Here is a 16,472-nt window from a genome sequence, read left to right on the forward strand (position 1 = left end):
ATTGGCCGCAACTTTTGCCCATCTCTGCTCCCACCTCTGTCAAAACCAAATGGTTCTGTTGTCACTTCAGCCAAGGATAAAGCTCACCTGCTAGAATCCCATTTTTCTTCCAATTCATGTATTAATAATTTAGGTAAAACACTTCCCACCATTCCCAACCCGCTCCATTCAATGCCTCCGTTAGTCTTCCGTCAAAAGAATGTCTGAAGGATTTTGACGAATCTCGATGCTAAGAAAGCTCCAGGTCCTGATGGTATTTCTCCACTTGTTCTCAAAACCTGTGCTCCTGAACTTACTCCTGTTCTTTGCCGCCTGTTTTCACTTTCTTATTCCAAAGGTGTGTTTCCTTCTGCTTGGAAATTTACTCATATCCAGCCAGTTCTTAAAAAAAGGTGACAAGTCCGTCCCATTGCAATTACTTCTATTCTTTCTAAAGTAATGGAGAAATCAATTAACCGCCAACTCTTAAACTAAGAAACCTCCTGTCTGATCCGCGATCGCCAGTATGGATTCCGTCAGTGTCGATCCACTGGTGATATTCTGGCTTATGTTACCCATATATGGCCAAATTCAATGGAAAATTTTGGTGAAGCACAAGCAGTTGCTCTTGACATCTCAAAGGCTTTTGATCGTGTTTGGCCTAAAGTTCTTCTAAACAAGCTTCCATCTTATGGTTTGCCAACTGTTTTTTGGAATTTGTTATCCAGTTTTCTCTCTGATCGCTCACTGAAGTTGATGGTAGATGGCTCTCTGTCTTCTAAATTCTCCACTAATGCTGGTTACCCCCAAGGTTCAGTTCTTTCCCCCACTTTCCCCCACTTTTTTCCTCTTTTATTTTAATGACCTTCTTCCCTTGACTGGAAATTCTATCCATAGCTTTGCCAATGATAGCACATTGCATTCCACTTTCCATTTTGAAAACTTTGTCCTACTCAACAGCTTCAGCTTCTCGAATATCCACTACCAATTTCTTAAATGCCAATCTCCAGTGGGGCAAAGACAACTAGTTGATTTCAATACTTCTAAAATTCAGTCTTCTCTTATATCTCGCAAAAAGATTCTTCTGCTCCTATACGTATCTTTGATAACACTGATTTCTAGAAAAATGATATATCTCTTTGGGATTACCCTGATTTCTAATCTCTCTGTGCACAAGCATATTACAAATATTGCTCGTCTGCATCTAAAAAACTTGGTTTTCTCTTTCGCTCTCGGTGTTCCTTTTCTTCCAAACAGCTGTTCACTCTGTACAAATAGTAATTCTGCCCTACCATGGAATATTGTTCTCACACCGGGCGGTGCCCCCAAAACCTCTCTCAGGCTCCTAGATTCCATTCAGAAGAAGGCAAAAATCCTAAACACTTTTAGCATAGTCAGTTAATGACTCCTCTCTACAGAGTCTCTCCACTCTCTGTCTCATAGACGTGCTGTTTGTGCTGCATGCCTTGTCTACAGATACTTCCATGGGCACTGTTCTTCTGAATTGGCTTCTATAATTCCTGCTCTCTCTTTCAAACAGTCCGAACACGTCCCGCCACCAGCCAACATCGTTTTACTCTCCAACTTCAAACTCACTGAACCAACTTTTCATCTTCCTGGTATATTCATTCAGCTGCCATTTTCTGAACAACTTTCTTTCTTAGGTATTTCCTGAAAATTACAGTTTACAGAAGTTCAAGTCTAACGTCAACAAATATCTTCTTTCGTCTTCTCAACGTCCAACTGAAGCACGTTACTAAGTACTATAGGTTCTAATACCTCTCGTGTTTGGGGTTTCATAAAAAAAAAAAAAAAAAAAAACTATGTTGCAATTTGCAGCACTGAAAAATTTTTGGTAATCTTATCTATTCCTTACGCTGCATGGCCCGTTGTTAAACTTTTTTATTTGGAAATATAAAGCACTATAACCTACGTTGGTTTTATTAAGTTTATTTCCAATTTGGAAATATATACACAAATCATTGTCTGCGCGTGTAGCACGGTGGTACTGTCACCGTTCTCCCCACACCGGGTGGAAAAGGTTACGGTTCGAATACCGTCGATTACGCGAGGATCTTTAATGGGCTTTTTCAATCCGTAGTTCAGTTAATCGGCCTCAGGCATAGATAGCAAGGGTTTTTCCCCCCAGAAACTGGGGTTTTACGTCCAGCCAAACAGGCAAATCGACCAGAGAACACACGCAATTTACACACAAAATACATATATAGATATATGTAATCAATTACAGGTGATAATAATAATAATAATAATTAACAAAATATAAAAGCGAATCAAACGTTTCGTGTTATTTTCTTACCATCTCTTCAGTGACTGCAAAGATAGAAAATAAGGAGTTCTTATTATATAATTCTTAAAATTCTAGTTTAATTAAATTTCTAAAAACTTTGTAAATCAAACGCAGTACTAATTTGAAAAATTTTGTTTTAAGGTTAATTTTTTGTGCACTTAGTAATCACTGAATGATGAGCACCCCATCCATAATGACCATGCAGCATAGCTGGCAGTATAAAAACCAAAGTTCGTATACTAGCAGTGTTACTCAACCTTTTTTTGCACGTGGCCCACTTCTGAGTTTCCTTCACCTCTGTGCCCTTCCCCCATATTGGTTAATTATAATAAATGTAATTTTTATTATTACTTTATCAACTGAACTTTTTATTTATAACATGTATAATTTGTTTATAATATAAGCAATATTAACAATAAAAAAGGGGTTTATTAACTTTATTATTATTAAATTTATTAACTTTATTATTATTAACTTAAAAAAAGGTTTATTAAAGGAGTTATTTGTAATAGAATTTTTACTCGTATAATATTTTGTTTATTCACAATATACAATTATGCTCCTAACAAAAAATATTACAATAATATTACAGTCCCTTAGTTAGCATTAGCATTAGTAGAGGCATATGAGGCAAGAAAGCAAGCTTATTCAGCATCAGCCAAAAAAAAAAAAAAAAAAAAGCACAACCACTACTCCCATTTCACCCCATCCGTTCGTTCGAAATAACTGTCCAGCTGAGCCTTAAATTTGTTTATGCTATCAACTTCAACAACAAGTGATGGAAGTCTATTCCACAAACCAACTGCCCGCTAGCTAAAGGCAAATTTCTGCACATCTATCCGACATCCGTCCTTCCTCAATTTGACTTTATGCCCTCTGAGGTGATTATTCTGAGCAAGAGGAAGAATCCCATTGGCATTGAGCATGCTCAAGCCATTCAAAGCCTTATACACCTCTATCAGATCACCTCGCCGATGCCTAGTCTCCAGACTCTGTAATTTGCAAAATTTAAGCCTTTCTTCGTAAGAGCAACCCTTTGTTCCATTCACTAATCTTGTTGCCCTTCTCTGTACTCGTTCCAGCAGCTCTACATCCTTCTTGAAATGAGGTCTCCAGACCTGTATACAGTACTCAAGATGTGGCCTGACCAATGCCCTATACGAGGGAATAATCACATCCCTATCCCTGCTAGAAAAATTCCTGTATATCATTGACAAGACACCATGAGCTACTCTAGCAGCTCGTCTGCACTGCTCAGAAAAATTCATATCTGCCTGCACAATTACCCCCAGGTCCTTTTCATTCTCTACCACTGTCAGCGTAGTACCACACAGTTGATACGTTGATCTGGGGTTACTGTTTCCCATATGTAGTACTTTACATTTGTCAATGTTAAACTTCATTTGCCACCTCTCTGCCCATCTGCTCAACCTTTCCAGATCATGTTGCAGCAGCATAGCATCAGTAGTGTCTTTAACAACCCTGCCAACCTTTGTATCGTCTGCAAACTTGGACATTAAGCTTAATATACCATCATCTATATCATTAATAAATACAGAAAACAACAATGGACCCAACATTGAACCCTGAGGAACTCCACTAATAACATTAGTCCATGTTGAGCAGTGTCCATTGATTACCACTCTCTGTCTTCTGCCACTCAACCATCCCTTTATCCATAGCAGCAATTTGCCTCCAATGCCACACTGCTCCAATTTGTGCAGCAGTCTTCCATGCGCAACAGTATCAAAAACCTTTCTAAGATCCAAATATATATATATCAAAGTTATTCCCTACATCCAGTTCTTTTGTGACTACATCATAGTATCCAATCAAATTGGTCAGACAAGACCTGCCATTAACAAAACCATGCTGTGTCTGAGCTATAACTGAATTCTTGTCCAGATGATCCTGCAGTGCTTCTTTAACCAGTGCCTCCATTAATTTTCCTCGAACCGAAGTTAAACTAACAGGTCTATAATTACTTGTGTCAGCCTTTGATCCTCCTTTGTGAATTGGGGTTACATATGCACATCTCCAGTCTATGGGTACCTCCCCTTCGTCCAAAGAAGCTCTCATAATTATGGCTAGGGGTTTGCTTAGTTCCTTTGCTGCCTCCTTTAATATAACTGGATAGATCCCATCCACCCCGGGTGCCTTTCTCGTGTTTCTCTTCAACAATTTCTCCTCCACTTTCCTATCAGTTAATAGAAAATCATCTAGCTCACTGCCAATGTTTACTTCACCTACGACATTGCCCTTCCTGAATAACTCCTCATGTGTGAATGTAGATGCAAAATACTCGTTTAGATTGTTAGCCACCTGAGCAGGATTCTCAACTGTTGAACCATTAACATCCAGTGGACCAATCTGATTCATCCCTTTCCTTCTGGAGTTTAAATAGATAAAGAACTCTTTTCTGTTTTTCTTTGCATCCTTTGCCAAGAATTTCTCATAATCTGCCTTTGCCTGCCTAATCTCCTTTGTGACTTGGTTACAGACCAACTTATATCTATCATAGGCTTCCATGTCACCCATTAATTTGTATATATTCCATGCATTTTTCTTCTCTGCCATATGTCTCATTAGTTCATCTGACAACCATTTAGGCCTGAACCTTGAACAATATTTCTTGGTTGGTATGTAAAGCCTGGTAGCTTCCAAGATTAGTTTCTTGAATGCTTCCCATTTTGAATTTGCTGTTGGTAACATCATCAGTTGGTCCCACTGTATAGAATTTAAATACTGTCTCAGCCCATCATAGTCGCCTTTACGAAAGCAAAAACCCTTCCCTTTACTTCTGATGGTAGTTACCTCCTTGAGTAAATCCCACTTCAGCACACTGTGATCACTGCCACCTAGTGGTTCCTTTATCTGCAGATTCTTAATGCATAGTTTAATGAAATCCACAAGGATCTCACTAATTTCTTTTCTTTATTCGTAATAATTTTATTTTAGAAGTGAACTTTTTGTGGTACACTTAACAGTTTCCCTAGTCCCCAATTTTACGAATTTTACCTGAGGCCCCCAGAAATACGGCATCGCCCACTTGGAGGCCATATATAGCCCCTTTGAACCACTGGTTTAAATCATAGTGATAAAGTAGCAACTATGGGACGTAGTAAATATATCGCAAGGTTCAAAATGGCAAGATTATGTGAGGTCGTGCGTCGGGTGCTTCCATATTGGAAGATGATGTCTTGTAGGTTGTTCACGGCCCACTTTGGCTAAGGTGTACAAAGGATGATGCTGAACGAGTCAAACCACCTCCTGTCGACAGAACTGTAAAAGGTTGTGAAAGGTGGATGTACAGGTTGACCGAAGGGAACAGCTCGTTGTTGCGGGCTGAACAGCAGGTGCGTGTGTATCCATCGTGCATGTGCCCGCTATCCAGGCTGGTGACGGGGTTGCTTAATATGAGGCATGTTTTGTTAGCAAGATCTAGAACCCCCTGGAGTTTATGGATCAACGTTTTATTGGTGAGGTCTACAGGCAGCTCTTAGGAGACCATGCGCTTCTTGCTATTTGCACAAGTGGTTCGAGGAAGACAATGAAGATATCACCCACTTTGTTTAGCCTCCAAATTTGCTTCACCTCAACCTATTTGAATAAATGTGGGATGTTTTGAAACGGTAAGCGAGGCATATGGACAAGCAATCGTAATCTATTACGACACTATGGAAAGTCTTGCAGGCAGCATAGCTGTAGATCCGCACAGACATCTTCAGAGATTTAGTGGAGTCAATGCTTAGGCGATAGTGGCTGTTATCCGTGCGACCGGCGACCCAAAACGTATCAGTTTGGTGGTCATTATTCAGTATAAGTAAATAACAAAAATAAATAAGCAACTACGAGCTGACTTTGCAATATCACTGTCACAAAAAGATCTCTTGTTCGTAAGACTATCCTTTTGTTCCCCGTACTTATCTAGTTTCCCTTCTTTACACCCTTTCCAGCAGATCTAAATCCTTTCTAAAATGCGACATCTACACCTTTATGTGGTACTCAAGGTAGGGCCGACCATTGCCTTATACAAGACACAAACACCTCCTGATAACTGTTGCTTAAAAATTTCTCTATAATTTTAACAAAACCCCATGAGCTCTCAGGAAGTATGGATGCACTGCTTATAGGACTTCCTGACCATAAAATAAGTCCCAAGTCTTTTCAATTTCCTACTGTCTGAGTGTAGGAGCACGCAGTTAGTACATTAATCTGGGGTTATTTCTACCCTTATAATAGTACGTTACACATCAATGTTAAACTTCAACTGCTATTTTTCCTGCCCCATCTGACTAATTTTTCTAGCTCTTCTTGCAGTAGTTTACTTTGATGCTGCCATTAACCACCTTGTCCACCTTTTATGTCATTTGCAAAGTTAGGCATTAAGCCCGATATACCTTCATAAATGTCATTAATAATTATAGAAACCAGTAGTGAGTCCAGCACTTCACTCTGGGGGACTACACTGATAAAGTTAGTCTATGAAGAAAAGAGTCCATTAATAACCACTCTCTCTCTTCTCCCACTCAACCATCCCTTTCTCGACCGAAATAACTTGCAATGGGTAAAGGTATGGTTGTAAGGACAACATCTCTACAATATCTGCATTTGATGACCTAACTAGTACTTTAAATTCATTAATTTAATGCTAATGCTATATATATATATATATATAGCATTAGCGCATATGCACTTGTTCCTACTCTTCGTAATCCGAATGTAACCCATATAATTGTTTGTCCAATGGGGATCCACAGCAGGCCTTGAAATCCCCAACACCTTCTTTTCCAGGTGCTGCATATTCCAATAGAAGGAACACATGCGTCTGCCTGCGGCTATTGTTAATCTCCCCGAACTTTCAGTCTTCTGACATACCTACCACTGTCTTGGTAGCATCAGAAACATTCTTGTACCCCTATTTAAGTTCATCTCATCCATGGAAAAATAAGTTTAACCTAGTTTTCTTTCATCCTTTGCCACTTCTAATACTAATACCTTATAAAACTACAGCATAATTTTAATCGTTTGCCACAAGTGATCAAGTCTCTGATAAAGGTGCTGCAACGGTGCAGCACCTTTATCAGTGCCTTCACTTTTTTATTGAATAATAAATTATTTTATCTTTGATCTAAATAGAGTAAGTAATTGTTAGTTTTTATCTGCTGCCTATTCTGAAGTGCTGTCTCATCCATTGTCGTCCTAGTTTTAATTGGGAAGAACAAATCCCTGTGATGACTAGGACACGATGTCCAGTCACAGTGAGTTCTCCCCAACTACCAATGTTATATTTACCTTTATACACTTTTTTTTTTTTTTTTTTAGTTTTGAAGTTTCCTTACGATTAGGGCGCCATTGGGGTAAGTTCGGAAATGTTTATTTGGTGTCGGTGTAGGCATTGAGCATGTCACATGTAGTAATGTGAAGTTAATATGATGTTTATGGGTGATTTCTTTTTTGTTTGATTTGTAAATGATATGTATTTATCGATGTGAGTGAATTTTTTGGATTGATTGTTATTCTTTTAGAGTATAACAATGAACTAATGCTAAAACCATTTATTAAGACTATTCCTTGATATCTCAGTTTCTGTGCCATCTGTTTGTTTCGATGAGTTCTGAATTTACTGTGTCGTAATTTTTCTGGGCACACATTCTGTTTTTTCACTTCTGTGGTCACTCGACCAGGATAAGGCTGCCGAATGCGAGTTCGCAGATGAATTTTATTTTGTCCACAGACAGCTTTCATTCATTCAATGAAAAAAAAAAAATAATAAATAAAAAAAAAAAATATATATATATATATATATATTGGCAATTTCAGAGGCCGCAACTAGAAAACTTTTGGTAGCAATTATATCCATAGCGTTTCGCATTGAATGTTATGTTAATGTGAGTATTCTCCTGCCCATTTTGAACACGATTCTCGGCTTATCTAAGCAGCAGTTGGAGAATTACTTGTCTACGTATAACTTGGACATCTACCTTTTCTCTAGAACTGAGGGAGTGGGGAGGTCTCTGCCCGTCGTTAACTCTGAATGAATACTTTTCATGCACTGATTTTCCACCAAAGACTGTTCAAGAGTTATTTCACTTTAGGCTTTTATCCTTTGCATGACATCAGTATCATCACTGACTGTTATTGTTAGCATTGTTTATCAAAATTTTATATTGTTATATCTACAATAAAGAAGAGCAAAAGTGATATAGAATATACTTATATTTTTATTAGCTGCTAATAAAGTTAACTCATTCATTTCCAAGCCAAAAACACTAATTATCCTTGATAGTCCAAATAGGATTATGTTTGATCCACCAAAAAGCCCCAGTCAGCTTTCATATTTGGTAGGTGGAGACAACCACAAGTGGTGCCTCCGTAGCCAAGCGGGAAGGAGCAGCAGTGCGTAGCACACGCTTCTTGATTAGACTGGGGTTCAAGCCCATCACTGCCAAATACGGAAGATGCGGAAAGGTCAGGGAATGACCACAGCATATCCCAGAGTAATATGGCCTTAGTTCCTAAATGCTCCTAAAAACCAAATAACAAACAATAACAAACGACCACAAGTTTTGCACTGATCTACTCAGCATGTTCATTATTATTAGCTATATGGTGCAAGGAAGCCTGAGACTTATGCTGCACCAGCCAAAAAAAAAAAAATATTCTGAATTGCTCTGAGAGAGAGAAAACAAGAGTCAGAAGTAGAAGGTAAACACCAAGAAATAGAAGAATGATAATATCCACCTCAGCACACTGGGTGTGCCAGCCCATACTCACCAGATGTGAGCCACTGGGGTTATATATTGTAGTATTTCATTTAATTTTGTTATTAATTGTTTTGTTCAGTTTCTCTAGTAGTCTTTCTGACACTTTCAGTTTAGCAGGGCAGACTAGACCAGTGAAGATGTTTTTTCTAGCAAGGTAGTACCACCCCTATGCCCTAGCATCATGATGCATGTACATGTTTTCTTTTGGCATGGGGATTAAACAGTATGAATTAGTTAAATTTTCAACACATCTTCATTCGTAACATCTGTATAGGCCCTAATTCATGTGTCAAAATTACTCTCATTGTCTTCTGCTGATGATGATAATTTTAGGTCACCCTTATTACATAAGAATAATATTACCAAGTAATAATACTAATCAAGCCAAACAAAGCAAGGAACTAAACTTATTTTAAGCATGGGAGATGATTCGATTAAATTAACAAGTGAGGATTTAATTAAGAAATACAGAGCAATCTTGAAAAAAAGTTGAGTTAGGATTGAAAGTGTCTACAATCGTACCCAGATGCAATAGGAGGGAGTATATGATGAGAGCCTTATCAGTTGATTTGGACATGTAGAGACTGTGAAAGGTTCACTTGGTAGGTTTTTTTTTTTTGCATGGACTGTAAATACAGAGATGGTTTATTTGGAATATTTGTTGGTGCTATCAAGGCGGTGTTAGGTGGGTTGGAACACTGATAGCCTGAGGGAACAGACAGACATAGATTTACAGCAGCTGCAGGCAGAGATGCTTTTTGCGCTTTTTCTGTTAGAACATGCAGCAGCTCGGAAAGCAAGCCATTGGTGGTTCAAGACCAGCTGGGCCCCTCAGGGAACAAGAAAATACATGGTCTGGTAAGAGTAAAAAGGTTGGGTTACTAAGAGAAAAACAGTTGCAAGTATACTTTCGAATAAGCATTAGACGTAAGAAAGCAAGCTTATATAGCATCAACAAAAAAAAAAAAAAAAACAAACACACAGACCCTTCTCATTTCACCCATCCACTCACTCCAAATGTTTCTCTGGTTATGCCTTGAATCTGTTTAAGTTATCAACTTCCACAATGGCAGATGGCGCCTCCGTGGGCAGGACCAGCACACGCTTCTTGATTAGACTGGGGTTTGAGCCCGTGACTACCAAATACAGAGGATGTGGAAAGGTCAGGGAATGACCACCGCATATCCCTGGAGCAATATGACCTTAGTTGTCAATGCTCCTAAAAATCAAATAGACAAAGTAACCTTTTTAAAAGTAACAAGTCTAATCTTTTTGAATTTTATTCTTTCCATGGCACACTATAACCTTGTTGTTTTTGCGCCACAAAAAATCAAAATCAATCAACCTAAAAATCAAATAACAACAACAGATGGAAGTATGTTCTGGCTATCAACCACCTGCTAGCTAAAGGCAAACTTCCGCACATCTATCCTACAACTGTCTTTACTCAATTTGAATTTATACCCTCTCAGATGATTATTCTGAGCAAGAGAAAGAATTCCATCAGCTTTAAGCATGCTCAAACCATTCAAGGCTTTATACACCTCAATCAGATCACCTCGCAGGTGCCTAGTCTCCAGACACTGCAATTTGCAAAACTTAAGCCTTTCTTCGTAAGAGCAACCCTTTGTTCCATTCACTAATCTTGTTGCCCTTCTCCATACTCATTCCAACAGATCTGTATCCATCTTAAAATGAGGCCTCCAGTCCTGTATACAGTACTCAAGGTGTGACCTGACCATTGCCTAATACAAGGGGAAAATCATCTCCTTATCCCTGCTAGAAAAATTCCTGTATATCATTGACAAGACACCATGAGCTACTTTTGCAGACCGTCTGCACTACTCAGAAACTTCATATCTGCCTGCACAATTACCTCCAGATCCTTTTCACTCTACCACTATCAGTGTAGTACCACACAATTGATACGTTACTCTGGGTTACAGCTTCCTATATGTAGTACTTTATATTTATCAATGTTAAATTTCAATTGCCACCTCTCAGCCCATCTGCTCAACTTTTCTAGATCCTGTTGCAGCAGCATACTGTCATTAGTAACCCTGCCGACCATTGTATCATCTGCAAACTTGGACATTAAGCCTGATATACCATCATCAATATCATTGATGAATACAGAAAACAGCAATGGACCCAACACTGAACCCTGGGGGACTCCACTAATAACATTAGTCAACGAAGAGCAGTGTCCATCGATTACCGCTCTCTGTCTTCTCCCACTCAACCATCTCTTTATCCATAGCAGCAATTTGCCTTCTGTGCTACACTGCTGCAATTTGTGCAGCAGTGTTCCACGTGCAACAGTATCAAAAGCCTTTCTAAGATCCAAATATATGATATCAAAATTATTCTTTCCATCCAGTTCCTTTGTGACTACATCATAGTATCCAATAAAATTGGTCAGACAAGACTTCTCCTTTAGCATTAGTAGAGGCATATGATGCAAGAAAGCAAGCTTATTCAGCATCAGCCAAAAAAAAAAAAAAAAAAAAAACACAACCATTACTCCCATTTCACCCCTCCGTTCGTCCAGCTGAGCCTTAAATTTGTTTAGGCTGTCAACTTCAACAACAAGTGATGGAAGTCTGTTCCACAAACCAACTGCCCGCTGGCTAAAGGCAAATTTCCGCACATCCATCCGACATCCGTCCTTCCTCAATTTGAATTTATGCCCTCTCAGGTGATTATTCTGAGCAAGAGAAAGAATCCCATCGGCATTGAGCATGCTCAAGCCATTCAAAGCCTTATACACCTCTATCAGATCACCTCGCCGATGCCTAGCCTCCAGACTCTGTAATTTGCAAAACTTAAGCCTTTCTTCGTAAGAGCAACCCTTTGTTCCATTCACTAATCTTTTTGCCCTTCTATGTACTCGTTCCAGCAGCTCTACATCCTTCTTGAAATGAGGCCTCCAGACCTGTATACAGTACTCAAGATGTGGCCTGACCAATGCCTTATACAAGGGAGTAATCAGTTCCTTTGTGACTACATCATAGTATCCAATAAATTTGGTCAGACAAGACTTCTCCTTAACAAACAAATGATGTGTCTGAGCTCTATAATTGAAATCTTGTCTAGATGATTCTGCAATGCTTCTTTAACCAGTGCCTCCATAATTTCCATGGACAGAAGTTAAACTAACAGGTCTGTAATTATCTGTGTCTCCCCTTGATCCTCCTTTGTGGATTGGGGTCAAATTTGCACATCTCCAGTCCATGGGTATCTCCCCTGAGTCCAAGGAAGCTCTCATAATTATGGCTGAAAGTTTGCTTACTTCCTTTGCTGCCTCCTTTAATATAACTGAATAGATTCCATCCAACCCAGGTGCCTTTCTAATGTTTTTCTTCAACAATTTCTCTTCCACTTTACTCTCAGTTATTACAAGATTATCTAGCTTACTGTCAGAGTTTAATACACTTCTAGCATTCCCCTCCATGAGTAACTCCTCGTGTGAATGTAGATGCAAAATATTCATTTAGTTTGTTAGCTACCTCAGCAGGATCATCAACAATTGAACCATTGATATCAAGTGGACCAATCTGATTCATCCCCTTCCTTCAAGAGTTTACATAAGTAAAGAACTCTTTGCTGTTTTTCTCTGCATCCTTTGCCAAAGATTTCTCATAATCTGCCTTTGCCTGCTGAACCTCCTTTGTGACTTGGTTACAGACCAGTTTATATCTAGCATAGGTTTCTGTGTCACCTGTTAATTTATATGTACCCCATGCATTTTTTTTTTACTGCTACATGTCTAATTAAGATTTAAGTTTTGTTAGGCTTAAGTTCTGCAAATTACAGTGTCTGGAGACTAGGCACCAGCGATGTGATCTGATAGAGGTGTATAAAGCCTTGAATGGTTTGAGCATGCTCAATGCTGATGGGATTCTTCCTCTTGCTCAGAATAATCACCTGAGAGGGCATAAATTCAAATTGAGGAAAGACAGATTTAGGATAGACTTTCAGAAATTTGCCTTTAGCCAGCAGGTGGTTGGTTGGTGGAACAGACTTCCATCCCTTGACGTGGAAGTTGATAGCCTAAATAAATTTAAGGCTCAGCTGGACAGGTATTTCGAACGAATGGAGGGGTGAAGTGGAAGCGGGTTTTTTTTTTTTTTTTGGCTGATGCTGCATAAGCTTGCTTTCTTGCATCATATGCCTCTACTAATGCTAATGAGTTCATCTGACATCCATTTAGGCCTAAATCTTGAGCAGTATTTCTTAGTTGGTATAAAAAGCCTAGTACCTTCCAGGGTTAATTATTTGAATTCTTCCCATTTTGAGTTTGCTGTTGGTAACATCATCAGTTTGTCCCACCATATAGAATTTAAATACTGTCTCAGACCACTGTAGTCACCTTTACAAAAGCAAAAACACTTCCCTTTACCCCTGATGGTAGTTACCTCTTTGAGTAAATCCCACTTCAGCACTCTGTGATCACTGCCACCTAATGGTTCCTTTATCTGCAGATTCTTAATGCACGACAAATCACTACTGATAATCTGATCAGGAGTATTACTTCCTCTAGTTGCCTCCTGAAGATGCTGCTGTAGAAAAGAATCATCCAGTAAATCCATGAATGCCTTGCTGGTGTGTGAGTGACCAACCTACAAATTCCAGTCAGTCCATTATAAGACACTCCGATTTACTGGCCCACTCTATTTCTCTGCACAATTGCTCATTATACTTATCAGATTCATTAGGCCTATAACACACACCTATTCTCATTTTTCTTTTCACAGTGCTTATGTCACACCAAACAGATTCAACACTGCATTGTCCACCAACATCAATTGCATGCACTTCCTTAGATTTTGTGTTTCTTAACTAACAGCATAACCCCCCTCCTCCCTTCCTGCCCTGTCTATCCTTTCTGTACACATTGTACTCTCCAAATTCCAATTCTGCTCTGCTTATATCTGTGACACCATGTCTTTGATATCCCAACAATATCTGCCTGTGATGTCTTAACTAGCACTTCAAGCCCCTCAAATTTATTAACTGTACTCCTAGCATTGGTGTATATGCAGATATTCATGCACCTGTTTGTACTGTTAGTTACCTTAACACAGCCCATGTATTCACTTGTTCTACTATGACTCCCAGCAGTCCTGGAAATCTCCATCGCCTTGCTTTCCAGGCCGCTTGTCAATTGTATTTCAATAGAAGCAGTGCAAGAATCACTTTCACCCCTGCAAGAAGCTTCTGTTAATCTATTAGTCCGTGTATCCCCTGAGCTAGCAGTTTTCCAACCCACCTAACTCTGCCTTGTAGCATCAGCAAATATTCTTCTACCCTTTCTATTTAAGTGTATCCCATCCCTGTAGAAGCAGTCTCTCCTGTTAACAAGCACCAACTGGGCTGAGGAAAATTCTACCCCTTGAGCCTTGCACAATTTTTCAAGGTAAATTGATCGACAAGGCTCTAATCATATACTCCTTCCTTTCGTGTCTGTGCAGAATTGCAGACACTTTCAAATTCAACCGTAACTCACAGCTTTTTTTCAACATTAACCTTTACTTGTTAAGTAATTCCGCCGGTCTTGTACTCTTAATATCATTAGAGCCAACGTGTACAACAATATCACCCTTTTGTGCCCTTAAAAATATCTGCTATACAACATCATCAATCTTTGCCCTTGGCTGACATACCCTGATCCTGTTCCACATAACCTTTTTGCACAATATGTTCCCTGTTTCCCTGAAAATAGTCACTGACAACAACTGTTTCCTTTGGGACCAGTGAATTCTGCCTTGGGGGTTGCTGCTGTGTTACATGATGTTCAAGTGCAAGCTCTGGCACTGATGTGGACAGCTGAGAGCTTGATGGGCTCCCAATTTAAATCTTTCGAGGACATCCACCCGGTCCTTCAATTCTCATATAGGCCCATAACAACACTGAGTTGGCACCTGATTTCCTCACACTCCTTACATCGCACGCACACACCAAGACATTCCCCTTGGCAATATCATGTCCCATTCCTGATTGTCCACAAACATCAAACAAGCAGTGCATTTCAAAAGGCTGTGATTCAGAGGACAAACGCCCCCTCAGTTCTCCCCCGGGGCACAGAACTTCCACTAGTTTGAGTCTTTTGCCTTGCTGCTCTGGTCTGACTCATTTCTATTCAATTTCAAATAAAATTGCAATACAAAATATAACCCTAAACTTATATCCCAATGCAGTTATAACACTATATATATGTATTTCAGTATCGAATATTATCTCCGAGTTACGTGATATGACTTTCTTACTCCTGTCAAGTTATATGTATCAATTTATAATGTTACGTTTGTAAAAACGAGGTTGTTATGTGTATTTAGTTAAAGTACAATTTAATTGACAATGAAATTTAATAAGATTAGTAAATTTTACTGATTAATTGATACCACTATACTCGCTATCTAGGTTTCTGTTAAACCTTACACTATCTAGTTCGGGTATACGTTGTATCATATAACAATGGCAGCAAGTTACGAACGGTAAATGTACGGACATGAGGTATTAATTACTTTCAAAATCACGCTATCTAAATTCAAAATAAACCACGGAGCTTGACTAGGTCTATAAGCTGCTTATAGAAAATAATTTAATCCAACAATGAAGTCAATAAACTGGCTAAATATAATTAAAAATTTAGTGTTTGCAGGATCTGTAAAACTTGTCCAAGATTAGATACTCTTACCGATACTGAGTAATAACCTACAAAATCTCTAAGTTCAAATTAAACTAAAGTATTGTTACTAGGAATATAAAGCAACTCTAGAAAATAAATTAATAATAATAATATTATTATTATTAGCTATATGGTGCAAGGAAGCTTGAGGCTTATGCTGCACCAGCCAAAAAAAATTCCCCAGTTACCCTGAGAGAGAGAGAGAGAGAGAGAGAGAGATGGGGGGGGGGGAAGTAAAAGGGAATCACCAAGAAAGAGAAGAATGATAATATCCAGCTCAGGACCCTGGGTGTGCCAAGCCCATACTCACCAGATGTGAGTCCCTTGGGTTAAATATGCCAATTTAAGTCAATAAAAAAGCAAAAATTTAAGAAAACTTCTTTGTTAGCTGGAGCTGCAAAAACTTTGCCTGTTCACTTTTATGTACAGTAGCACTAGCATTAGCATTAGTAGAGGCATACAATGCAAGAAAGCAAGCATTTGCAGCATCAGCCAAAAAAAAAAAAACTACCCTCCCATTTCACCCTACTATTTCTTCCAAATGCCTGTCCAGCTCAGCCTTAAATTTATTTTTTATTATTATTTTTTTTATGAAAACCCCAAACACGAGAGATATTAGAACCTACAGTACTTAGTACCATGCTTGGGTTGGAGGTTGACAAGTTGAAAGAAGATATTTGTTGACATTAGACTTGAACTTCTGTAGCCTGTAATATTCAGGAAATAC

At 38.9% G+C, this 16,472-nt stretch overlaps 1 protein-coding gene across 1 annotated transcript in view; it reads left to right on the top strand.

The window, feature by feature from the left end:
- Positions 1 to 7,678: 7,678 nt before the first annotated feature.
- LOC150088145 (uncharacterized) overlaps positions 7,679 to 16,472 on the top strand; it is a 57,486-nt gene continuing 48,692 nt past the window's right edge. The window contains exon 1 of the mRNA XM_090370589.1: positions 7,679 to 7,778. Coding sequence (XP_090226715.1) covers positions 7,760 to 7,778 — 19 coding nt within the window. The 5' untranslated portion in view covers positions 7,679 to 7,759. The remainder of the gene's footprint in view (positions 7,779 to 16,472) is intronic.

This window comes from Mastigoproctus giganteus, chromosome 3, assembly GCF_048544385.1.
Source record: "Mastigoproctus giganteus isolate SK-2022 chromosome 3, ASM4854438v1, whole genome shotgun sequence".
NCBI lineage: Eukaryota > Metazoa > Arthropoda > Arachnida > Uropygi > Thelyphonidae > Mastigoproctus > Mastigoproctus giganteus.